The sequence below is a fragment of the Pundamilia nyererei genome, unplaced genomic scaffold (genome assembly GCF_000239375.1).
Source record: "Pundamilia nyererei isolate P.nyererei 1_Seehausen unplaced genomic scaffold, PunNye1.0 scaffold00153, whole genome shotgun sequence".
Lineage (NCBI taxonomy): Eukaryota > Metazoa > Chordata > Actinopteri > Cichliformes > Cichlidae > Pundamilia > Pundamilia nyererei.
Genome location: NW_005187554.1, coordinates 263,328 through 275,787, shown reverse-complemented (window position 1 = coordinate 275,787; position 12,460 = coordinate 263,328). Strand labels below are relative to the sequence as shown.

Below are 12,460 nucleotides of genomic sequence, written 5' to 3'. Positions count from 1 at the left end.
CTCAATGAACTGAAGTGAAATGAATTGACTGTGTTGGTGCTTTTAAGTACTTTAATCACAAAATGAAAATCATTTACCCTGCTTACTAAATCTGTAGTTCATAATTTGTATCTAAGTACACGAGGAGAGAGACATGGCTTTAGTTTAAAATTCTAACTTTGAATATTAAAAAAAATATTTTAAAAAAGTTTAGGTTTAATTAACTAAAACTAATCTTTAAAATTAAATTTAGGAGTGAAAAAAGTCTAAAACTAGGCTTAAGCCACATCTGGAAACGTTGTGCATGTGCTGAGGTATGACATTAGTTGGACATTTAGGAAAACTGACTTTTCTGCTTTCAATCTAATAGTTTGTTTTTCCTAATACGAAAGTCTAGCTCACTGTTAGGAGGCCCAATAGTGCCTACGGTATGTTCAAGCAGGTTTATAAATCGTAAATTAGTGTCCAAAGCAATTCATAAGTTTTGGCCTCAAATACTAATACAGAGACATTTTCATAAAACCTGTTTCCATAGACTTCTAACCAATAAATCTCTGTTCTGTCCTTTATAACTCCCCAATCCCACACTTGTCAGAAGCCATAAGCTCTAGTTGAAGGAAGTACTTGTCACTATCATTGCCACTGGTGATTAAGAAGGGGGTGCTCCACCTCTTTCCCGAGGATGTATTCGAAACTGAAGGATAATGAACATACTTCAATTCACCGGAATGAATAGAGGAAAAATGGAAGGAAATTTGAAGAACATGAACACCCGTTATCTCCCTGGATATGTCCTGTAATGGTTTTAAAATAAAGAAAGAAAAATAAAATGCAATGAAGTCAAATAAAATATACAAAAAAGAAACTACTCCATACAATAATATATTGATTATAAACAAACAAGACCCTTGCAGTTAGGAGCCTCTGCGTGTAAATGCATTCTGCGCTCACCAGCACAAGGTCAGATTTGATTAGGCTGTGTATGTCAGGCAAACGGAGAGGCAGAAGAGAAGCACAGGAATGTGTTCTGAATTTAAAGAAATGGCAACATAAATGAAGCATGAAATGAACCAACTGTATTCATTCAGTTTTTGTTTTTTTTATATCTAGAAGACATAAGCAAAAGCTTGGATTTTTTAATGTCCTGAAATTGCTCGAAATTATCTGTCGCTGTGATTTCATGACATCGAATGTCTTTGTTAGCAAAGTGCAATGATAGAGTATTGGTTTGGGTGTATGAAACACATTACATCAAACCTGAGTGCTTCTAATTTTGGTCGGTCCTGCAATCCTAAAGGACAAAAATAGGTTATAGAAAAATGACGCATTTGAACACTTTCTCACTTCGCACCAGTTTTTAACATGATACTGCAACTACTAATCATTTCTTTCTGATCTGCATGATGGCCCTGATCCCCCTAAAAAGGGAACTGGGCTCATGCTGTAAAGAAACCAAGGCTGAACTCCCACCTTTGACCTACACATCAGGGTTATCATTTTGCATGGCTAATAGGGATACGTGGAAAATACACTTTTTCTGTTTAGAATAATATTTAACAGTCCACTCTTTTGTTGGGGAGAAAAATACATATTACCACATAAACTTACTCAATGTCCTCCAATCTGTAAACAAAGACAGTGGTTATATTGCCCCAAGCATCAGTAACTAAGTACAGCACATTATTTTATACCTGTCAAAGCATCAAGTTCAACTTTTGACATTTTTACACAGTAACGTTCAATTCTAATTTGCAAACAATAAGTTTTAAATTTATACATCTAACTGAAAAACTGAATAAAAAGTTCTATAATTATCAAAATTGAAAACGTAGTTTAAAGCAGATTAATTCATTGTGGATGCTCTATGAAATGTAAAAGCGAGTAAACATGCTTAAATGTAGAAATGAATCAACAGCATCAGTAAACAAGCTGACTACATTCCACAGATGATGGGTTTTATATGGTTATTGAAATGAAGTGTTTTGAAGCTACTTCTGATGGCTGACAAGCTGACACAACTGAGCCAAGAGTGCAAACTTCCACCAAGGCAGCTCACTCTCTGGGCTAGTGGGAGTATCCCCCCACAGAGAGACAAAAGGACCCCCTGATGATCCTCTAATTGCCTGAGCCAAGGTGTGAAACTGGGTGTGGGTCCCAATCAGCCAGAGTTTTGGGTGAGTTCATTGTGAAACCTGGCCCCACCTTATCATGCGAATTCCTGAGGTCAGATGGCCCAGGATGTGAGTGGGCGTTAAGGTGTCTGGGGAGGGATCTCAAAACTGGATTATAGATGGCAGAGAGTTGGTGTCGTAAACCCGCGCCTCTGTTCAAAGATGGTCGCTCACAGTGGACATAGATGGCTTCTTTCACTCCTCTTTCAAACCATCTGTCCTCTCTGTCCAAAATGTGAACATTGCATCCTCGAAAGAGTGTCCTTTATCCTTAAGATGCAGATGGACTGCTGAGTCTTGTCCTGTGGAGGTGGCTCTTCTGTGTTGTGCCATGCGCTTGTGAAGTGGCTGTTTGGTCTCTCCAATGTAGAGGTCTGAGCATTCCTCGCTGCACTGTACAGCATACACCACATTGTTAAGTCTGTGTTTTGGCGTTTTGTCTTTTGGGTGAACCAGTTTTTGTCTGAGCGTGTTGCTGGGTCTGAAGTGCACCGGGATGTCGTGCTTGGAGAAAACCCTCCTGAGTTTTTCTGATACACTGGCTACATAGGGGATGACAATGTTGTTGCGTCTGTCCTTCTTATTCTCCCTCGCTGGTGGCTGATCTTCTTTTCTGTGCCTCTTTGCTGACTTTAAGAACGCCCATTTAGGATTGCCGCACGTTTTGAGTGCTTCCTTTACATGTGCGTGTTCCTTCTTTTTTCCTTCAGGCTTAGAAGGAACATGTTCTGCCCGGTGGTGTAGAGTCCTGATTACCCCAAGTTTGTGTTCCAGAGGGTGATGGGAGTCAAAGAGGAGGTACTGGTCCGTGTGTGTGGGCTTCCAGTAAACTTCGATGTTGAGGTTGCCATTCTCTTCAATGTGCACAGCGCAGTCCAGGAAAGGCAAACAGTTGTCCTTTGTGTCTTCCCTGGTGAACTTGATGTTTTTATCCACAGCGCTAATGTGCGCAGTGAAGGATTCCACTTCTTGTGTTTCGATTTTGACCCAGGTGTCGTCTACATATCTGTACCAGTGGCTGGGTACTCTTCCTTTGAAAGAGCCAAGAGCCTCCCTTTCCACTTCCTCCATGTAAAGGTTGGCTACAATAGGTGACATTGGGGAACTCATGGCACAGCCATGTTTTTGTCTGTAGAAGCCTTCGTTGTATTTGAAATATGTAGTGGTGAGGCAGAGGTCTAACAGTGTGCAGATCTAATCGGGTGTGAAGTTGGCCCTGTCCTCCAAGGACAAGATATGCTCAGAGGTTCTTACTCTGGCAGATTCTAAATCTTGATGCCGTTTCGTTTCATAGCAGATTCCACCATGCAGAGTATGAAGCCCACAAAAGGGGAAGCATTTTAATGCCTTATCACTGATCAGGGAAAAATGACCAGACTCAAATAACCACTCAATACAACTACGGTATATAGAAGAGAATCTGTGAACATACAACACACCCAACCTTTAAATAGGATAACAGCAGCAGAAGACTCTGGGTGCCACCCTTCTCAGCTAAGAACAAGAAACTGAGGCTGCAATTCACACAAGCTCACCAAAACTGGACAACAGCAGAATGAAAAGACATTGTTTGGTCTGAAGAATCTCGATTTCTACTGCAAAACTGGAATGGGTGTGCATAGAGATATTAGTTTCTGGAAAAGTTATTGCGCTTTCTATGATTATAGGATATTTGGTTCTATGGATGAGTCATTAAATATTATTAAGATTTCTAACTGATTGCAGAACATACAGACTGATAGATCAATCAAAAGAGCAAATATGATTAAAAGACAAAGTGCTTGGATATGGACTGCCGTATGAGTCAGTAACAGAAAAGAAAGCAGTAATAGATTCATAACAGTCCTTTTGTCCTCTGTAAGAGCTTTTTTATTTCCTCCAGTCTTTTTGGAGATGTCCCCAATAAGCACCTACATTCCAGGCAAAGGGAAATTGTTTATACTTCCTTTTAATTCTTAAGGTCGAACTTCTTCAAGATGATGGCTTAGAAATGGGTTTTGTTAAAGTGGGCATTATGGAGAGTCCCTTAAAATGCAGTTCTGACATTATGCATCCCGGTTCTTCATAGATTTTTAGTCGTGATATACGACCTGTGGAATGTAAGTTGCCCTAATGCACATTTTGATACTTTTATATTAAGGTGTGATGCAATTTAAAGCTACATGTGTCACTGTTCTGACAACTGATCTGTGTTTTACCTTTCAAAAGGAATCCAGGGTCACATCTGACATCTTGTCTTTATAAAAGAGAAGGTCTTAAGTTTGAAGACCTGGGTGACAGCTGATCAAAGGGTGCTCTGGAGCTGGCTGTCTCACTTTTGGTTGTAATTTGCATGTTCACTGTTTCTGATGTGAAACAGTGAACATAAATCATATAGCAGCTGGTCTATATTTTCTTCATAGAATTCCAGAGTCTGTGCAGTGTTGTGTGTGTGTGAGGGGATAAAAATTTTTGAAGCATTGGCATCTAACCCTCAAAAATTAAAAAACAAAAAACAAAAACGGTTTGATAAATGGACAGCAGATACCTTGCAATAAATCATTATAGAAATGTTACAGCGTGTCTGAAAAACTGTCTTGTTAATTTATTGAGTTGATTAAGTCCTAAAACTACTTGTTGAATTATTTTGCATTTAAATGTACTTTGAACATTGCACACAACCATCTAGACTTTTAATGTATCTCCATTTTGAAGTGTATTGAGGTGACTGTGCATGTTCTTGATATGACATTTACAGTATTTGTGACTGTCATGCTAGCTGTTGTGAACATTTCTCTTACAAAGTTTAACAGTATAACTTAAACAAACACATAACAGCACCAGAACAGATGCATATGTCTGATTTTGCCTGAAATGGTAAAAAGAAAACCCAAAAACCAAACATCTGAGACCGTTAGCAAGATAGCTAGCTACAAAGCCACTTTCTATCCTTTTTCTACTGGCAGAAAAAATTGTGATGGTCTCTTTTCCATTGCAGAGTCAAGATGGTTACCACTGAGGGTTCGAGGGGTACAGAATTTAATATTTAAGTTTCTCGCTGCCATCTGGTTCCTTGCAGCAGACTTCATCCGGCTGTATTTGACAGTGTGAAAACACTTACATACTAAAAATAGAAAGGGTAATTATCAAAGTATATGGAGACACAGCATTTACTACGGTACACTCTTCCACATCTTTGTTATAAAGTTAAATTGGTTACTTCCTGAATGCAAGCATAAAAAACTGTTAATTTGACTAATTAAATAGTAATTCTTGCCATCTAACGTGCCCTCACATTGTATGGAAACAAGATTTTCTTAAAAAAAAGGCAACTTGACAATTTAGTCTTTATCAGAGGCTTTAGGAGAGTTTTTGTTTGTTTGTTTGTTTTAAATTAGATAATCTTCTCAGGAGCACTGATAGTATTTAATGGCATTGTTTACTATGTATCATGATGCATTGCACTGTGATATTACATTGCTTTGCTCTTTCTTCCTTTTGTTCTTCTGTTTTGTTCTCTTCTGTTCATTGCTTTTCCATTGCAGTTGTAAACCCATTTATTCCGTCCCATTTCATAATCTCTTTTAAATGTGCTTTCCCATCTAAAACATTCAGAACACAATAGCAAAGTCATAAACACGACAATAGGCTAAGTCAAATGACAGGTATTGTGAACATCATGCCTTGGCAGCCTATCCTCTCCACAAACATGTCTGCATATAATTGAAACACTAATCACTCCATAATTACAAGAGACGACTCCTTATATCAAATGAAGTCAGTGTAATAGCTACTAGGCTGACAGGAGAAAAGAGAGGAGAAAACACAGGAGATGAGGCGTGATATAAAAGTTATGGCCCATGAAGAAGAAGAAGGGAGGAGGTGACATTTTGACTAATATGCTACTGTCTGTGGATATGGCTCGACTGCACTCAAGAAATCATGGCGCAAGAGCTTCTCACATGTGCAGAGATGATTTCTCAACACCGAGAGCTGCTCAATAATTAATCTGAAGCATACTTTTGTTAATTTTACAGCCTCCCCTCCAGCAATGATGCACATGTATTCAGCAACTGCACAGAAATATCTTAAAATCTCATCTCGCACTATCAGTGTGAACAAGGAGCAGTGAAAAGAAATGCTGTTTATTGCTTCACTTGCTTTTCAAATAAACCAAGATGTACAAGCCGGACAAGGAAAGTTGGAATCATCCAACTACCATCAGTAATAAAATAAAAGCCACAAAGCTGTTGCGAGATTTGCGACGCACGCCGGGAGAAGAGAAAGAGCGAGTGAATAAACGGGCATTTTAAAACCCCCATTATGCCTGACATAACAGGTGTATTCTTTTCTCCAATCACATTGCAAGTAATATCGTTAAGTGCCTCTATGCCTGTTTTTCACTGCTTTTGAATTCACTGAATCCATTATATTATTGCGTTTGATCAGACCTTGAAAAGAGAGAACTTCTTTCTTTCACTCAGAGGATTTGCAGTCTGAAAATCACATTTGTTACAATGTTTCACATTTACACTGCTGCGACATAAAGCTGTAAGTCTCCAAGCTTTTTAATCTGCTTTTTAATGCACTCCTGGCAGGCGATGGGGAAAAAAGGAAAAGAAAAACCTTACAACTTTTACTCGGAATAATACTCAACTAAATTGTTAATTTTTGGAGGAAAAAAAAAGGATATAATTGGAAAAGACTACAAGCTGTTCTGGTGCAATGACCTGCCGGCAGGGGGGGATAAAGCTGTGTTTCCTCTCTTCTCTCTCTCTTACTCTCGCTCTCTCCTTTTGTACTCCATCTCCTACAGCCCTCTCCCTCATTCCCTGACTCCCTCTCCCCTGCCCCCTGACGGGAAAGGCCAACTGAGCTCTGGAGAATATTTATGAGCAAGGGAGAGCAATTGGTTTGAGATCATTCGACAAGGGAGGAAGAAAAGGAGTAAGGGAGGTAGGGAGAGGGGGCAGGAAAAAGAAAAGAACTTGACAGAGACATGGAGATAAAGGAAGAGACGGGGTTTACATTTTAATGTTTAAATTTAACCTCCCTCATACCCGGTGAATACTGAGACTGAGTTCATATTGCTATGTCTCATCTGTCTTTAGGTGTGCATGCCAGTATTGTACATATACTTTATACTTAGGAGGTGTGGAATCCACACAAGCACTAAGGAAAGCTCTCCAAATTGAGGCCAGCTTCAGTTTGGGACTGACACACAGTGTTGGTGATTCAAGAGGCAATAAAGGGACTTTTACTGACCCATAATAGTGTCTGCAAGGAGCGGGACGCTGTTGTCGGTCAATACGAAAGATTATTTTTGCCTAGATTTTTCTTTTTTTAAATAAAAAAGATTTAAAATTCACGAGTCTTTTATGAGCCACGCAACCCAAACAAACAGCACATCCCACTGCAGTTTGAAGGCACTTCTGATCTCTTCATTCCTCAGCATCCTCAGCTGCTCAGTGAAGGATGACAGTGCCAGGAGTGCAAGATATTTAAAGCTTCGAAAGAGTGTGCTTTTTTCTTTTTCAGCCCAGGAAACTAAATGACAATGCAGGAACTCTATTCAACATGGTGATATTTCACCTTTTTCACTTGAGTTTCTATTGGATTTCTGCTCTAATTAGGTATCGTACTGTTCTAGAGCGAAACTGAAAAGGCCATTGTAGCCTGAGGGGAAAAGACAGTTATAGACCTGTCAAGTTTGCATTATCAGATATTCAATTGATGGTCAAAAAAAAGTCATACTGTCTGTAAGAAAATGTTGTCTAGAAGTTGGCCAAAAATCTGAGCGCATGTTTTAGCTGTGTGCAAATGTTAGATTTGCAGCACTTGGGTGGGGTGCAGAAAGGGCAGGAGGGCACAAGAGCAAGCAAGGAGAAAAGCAGATATGAAGACGTCCTGAGAAATGGAAAGACGATGCCAACAGAGAGGCAGTGAAGGAGGAAATGATGGATGTTGGGGAGCCAGCAGCGCTACATTCTCTGTCTTTGCCTGGCATTGTCGCCCCTGTCAGCTGCTAAATGCCAGTGTCAGTCAAACCGCTGTTCAGCTGGCAACAGCTCCTCTGCCACACGGCTGAGGACAGCCCAGCATTACTCTCATCTATGACTATCAAAGCACTTACCTGGCACACACCGGCGCAAATACAGACACTCAAGTAAGCACACCTAGTTGCACTCTCACATATCGTGGAGCATCTTCAGCCATTGTTGTTGGAACATCAGTTTTTCACAAAAGATGTGTAGTCAAGCATGCGCTTTAAAAAAAAAATTGTTTACGTTTACGTACATCAAAAACAAGGATTTTTTTTATTCCAACCTCCAGAGGACATTCACACCCTGAAGTCAAAACAGGAATGCTCACACAGTCTACTTTGGATGGTGATTTATAGACTGCATAAGATGATACAGCCATCAAACAAACATACACCAGACTTTGCCCTTTCAGTCTGTGCTAAGTCACGCTGACTGAACCCACAGCCTAACAGAATTTCATCAGTCTCGGTTTCAGTGCACACTCTGAATGTTGGAGGTACGTTTCTATTCCGAAGACAGCAAAGCTTAGGGAAATATGACAGCTCGTACACTCACTTGTGTAAAAGACTTTTTAAAAAATCTGCTAAATGTGTTAACTCTGGTGACAGTGGCAAAATCGCCTTCCTTTCCTTTGTAACGCAAGCTGTGGAAATGGAGAAAAAAAACCCAATGGGTGTTGTACACCATTTCATGCCATATATCCAAACCAAGAGACCGCTGACTAATATTTTTAGTTTTCATCTCTGAAATTCTCAGTGTTTTCTACTCCTGTCGGGAAATAAAATAAAAACAACTAAAGAAAAATTACATCACAGCAAGCTTTCAAACAATACCCCGCTGCTTCGAAAGCACACACCCACTACACTTCACACCGCACACTTTTTGAATCCATCCTGTCACACATCAGCGAGCTCAGCCAGATATCTCTTATGTCCCACTGCTTTGCCCAAACCCCCCTGCAGTATCTTCACTTCGAGTTCCTACTGATATGCAGCATTTTGAGAGTTTGTATCATACTCAAACCATATGTCGTTGCTACCATCAAAAAAGGCAAACAGTCGCACCCAAAGATGCTTGCATGTGTGCAAACTGCACGCAGTGCTTTTATTTGTATGCAAAGTAATCTTTTCAATACATCATCCCCCAGTTCACCACCCACTAAATCTGCATCTTTTATAGACTAAAGAAAAGTATACCCTAATCTCTTGTTTTGTATACCCTTAGGCTTAGTATACCATTTTCTAAAGAAGAAGGAGAAGGGGGGAAACTCCAAGCAAGACCACATGAATCAGAATAATTACATTTAACCTATTTGACTTGACAAAAACAGCCTTGATTTCAGGTATGTAAGCTCTGCAGCAGTCAGCTGGCACAACCACTGCCGTCTCTCACCTGTATATCTTGTACTTGGTGGTGAATCCCTGCTGGTAGCGCTCTGTGAAATCAACAAACTCCTGCGAGTTGTGAAAAGGACCTTTGTCTGAAAGGAGCCAGCCCAGGGGCCCAGTGGAGCCGCTGAAGCCTGACCCGGCAGGGTCCGCAGCACTGGCCCCTGCTACCAACCAGCTCTGGAGCAGGCTTAGTGATAACCACTTCCATAGAAACATGAGGGCCGTCAGTCTAATGGAGATGCACGGGCCACTCATGCTGTTTCCCCCGGCCCCGGTGACTCCTCATTCTCCCTGCACTGCTGACGAGTCCCGCTGGAAGGAGGAGAAAGAGGCAGACGGAGAGCAATTGAGACAACGTGGACACAGAGGGCACTAATTAGTAATTTTGGTTTGGGATGAGGGGAACAAAGGTGAACTGAGAGGGCTCATTTGTCAAGTAGCGCCAGACCAGAACAAATATTTTAGAGGTTGCATTGTGGAAAGTAAAGCTAATGAAAAAGGTGAGTTTAGAATTTATTTTGGACGACGTAACCTACAAAAAAAAACCTAAATATTTCATTTCTCTACCTTAGGTCGGTTATTATTAAAAGGTTTAATGTTGTTGTTTTATTTGTTTGTTTGTTTTTTTACCTGATTCTGCAAGTACTGGAGTCCGTGACTGGTTGGAATTAGTCTCCGCAAAATCCCCTGATAGGACCGTGAAGTTGGGCTCAGCTGGGCGTGCAGACTGGGCGGCATTTGAAAAAAATAAATAAGATTTTTGTTGTTTTTGTTGTTGTAGAAAAAATTTCGCTCACAAATTCAAACTCGCGAACAATCTGGGGAACAAAACATCCAACCTCCTCAGAGCGCGCTCCTCTCTCTCACAGCGGTATCTCCAGCGGTGTGCGCTCCGCACTGTAGGTCCACTCCAGCGACCGCAACGCGTTTAAGATGACGGGGTCAAAAAACTCACAGACAGACTGGTCACTTCAACACACCGCTGAGACTTGGATTCGGTGAATGCGCGGGTGGGAGAAGCGTGGCGAGCCTCCGTCCTCTTAACTCATTTCTGCTCTCTGCTAGAGGGGCGCGCTCGGGGCGCATGCAGGGCGCAGGGAGAGCTGATGATGATGCTGACAGTGCCTGGACTCCCAGCGAACGGAATGTGTGAATGGCATTAGGGGTGCTCTCGCTCTCCTCTCTCTCTCTCCCTCCCTCCTGTACCATAGCGTCGCAATGTAATTTATTCCAGCATCTAGCACACACCCGGTTGGTTGGGACGTAACTGGAGGAAGTGAAAGTAGGAGGTGTTCAGGAGGGGTAGGGGGTGGAGGGGGAGGCTGGATGAGGGGATGGTCAGAGAAGGCTAGTGTGCTTGAGACAGATGCCTCATTTCAGAAAAAGCGATAGAAGTCACCTGCAGTTCGGATCAATACAAATTAGAGTGGAGGCGAAAAGAACAAAACAGGAGGAAATCCGGATAAAATGCCAGCTTTAAAAAGTCGAGTGGCCTCACGTTTATGGTCTGATTCTGGCTGATGTATGGCAGGAGCAGTTTTTCAGTCAAAACTGGGAAAATAATAACAACAGCTACGTTTCAGAAAAGTTGGGTTATGAAAGTGAAATTAGCTCAGTTTGAACTAAGATTTCATGAGTATTTTAGAGTAAATCAGAGCCAATACACTAAATGTAAAATGCTCAAATAGGTATAATTATCACACTCCGGAAGCGAATGGAGGGGATGGATGGTATTATTTTAGTAGCAAATGACTCCCGAAAATATTTGAATTATTTGAATAATGTCTTTAATGATGGTGTCGGTGATCATCATCATGACGAAGAGGAAGGGGGAGATGAGGAGGAGAAGCGGGGAGGGTGTATTCACCCCCCAACCCCACCCCTCAGTTATTCTCGTTATCTTCTCTGCCCTCTTCCTCACTCTCCCCCCTTTTTCCTGCAGAGTAATCATCACTTTCACCATCAGCAAACTTAATTAGATCTGCTCTATCCCCGCTCTATCCAAGCGCTTGTGCGTCGGACACTGAGCGCGGATCAGAGAGCGGGCGAAAGGAGGGAGGGATATGTGCTGCCTTTCAGATTTTCTGTAGACGTTCAAAGGGAGGTTTTATGCAGGGATTGGATTAGAGAAATGAACACCATTGAGTCGCGAGATTCGCTGGCTCCTAAACTCAAAGGGAAACTGAAATCCCGTGGCACAGAGACTCGCAGAATCTGGAGTGGAAGAATGAGTTGATTTGTCACAGTTTCATCATCATGTCTCGGGATTGGGTGCCTTTTCTTCTGACCCTGCCTTGCAGCCACGAAGACTTGTGAAGGACAACTACCTAATAGGAACAGACAGTCTTTTTGGTGTTTCTGGAAAGAGGGATTTTTCTGCTTGCCTGTTATAAGCAGCATTGTAGCTAACCATTTAAAGTTTGTGTGGAAGCACAGATTCAACTTTTCCTTTTATGCAAGTTTTGAATAAAAGATGATATTTTTTTTTAGTGGAGAGTGTCATTGCTTATTACCTCCGTGGGTTCAAACAGCATTTTAGGTTGTTTTTAGAACACATGTTTCAATGCTCCAAAACTTACAGGCAGAGTGGAGTGTAAGTCCCCAAAGCTTATATTTACAATTTCAAATAAATCATTCATCAATCTGAGTACAGTTCTCTACAAGAGCAGGTGTGGCTATGAGTACTGCGGCGTGTACAATAAGTTAGTTTGCAACACATGTTTGTTGCTTTTTAGAAGACATGTGAAAGAAACAGAATTGATTGCCAATTGATGCAGTGTAAAGACGTCCATGTGGACCAGATCTAAACCAGGCACACAAAGGAAGGGGGGGGGGGGGGGAATCAAAGACAATGTCACAGTAAAGTGCTCATTAAAGCTAAAGGAAGATACATCAA

The 12,460-nt window shown here is 41.3% G+C and overlaps 1 protein-coding gene across 3 annotated transcripts in view; it reads right to left on the bottom strand.

Annotated features, from left to right (window-relative positions):
* The window catches only part of LOC102196389 (BMP/retinoic acid-inducible neural-specific protein 3-like), a 62,888-nt gene extending 52,071 nt beyond the window's left edge, over nt 1–10,817 (bottom strand). For 2 of the 3 annotated variants that reach the window (XM_005745056.1, XM_005745058.1), the window contains exons 1-2: nt 10,195–10,817; nt 9,566–9,876 (exon numbers count right to left, since the gene is read on the bottom strand). In XM_005745056.1, the coding sequence (XP_005745113.1) occupies nt 9,566–9,819 (254 nt within the window). In that variant the 5' untranslated portion in view covers nt 9,820–9,876; nt 10,195–10,817. The remainder of the gene's footprint in view (nt 1–9,565; nt 9,877–10,194) is intronic. The other variant, XM_005745057.1, reaches the window with a different exon arrangement.
* Between the last annotated feature and the right edge of the window lie 1,643 nt (nt 10,818–12,460).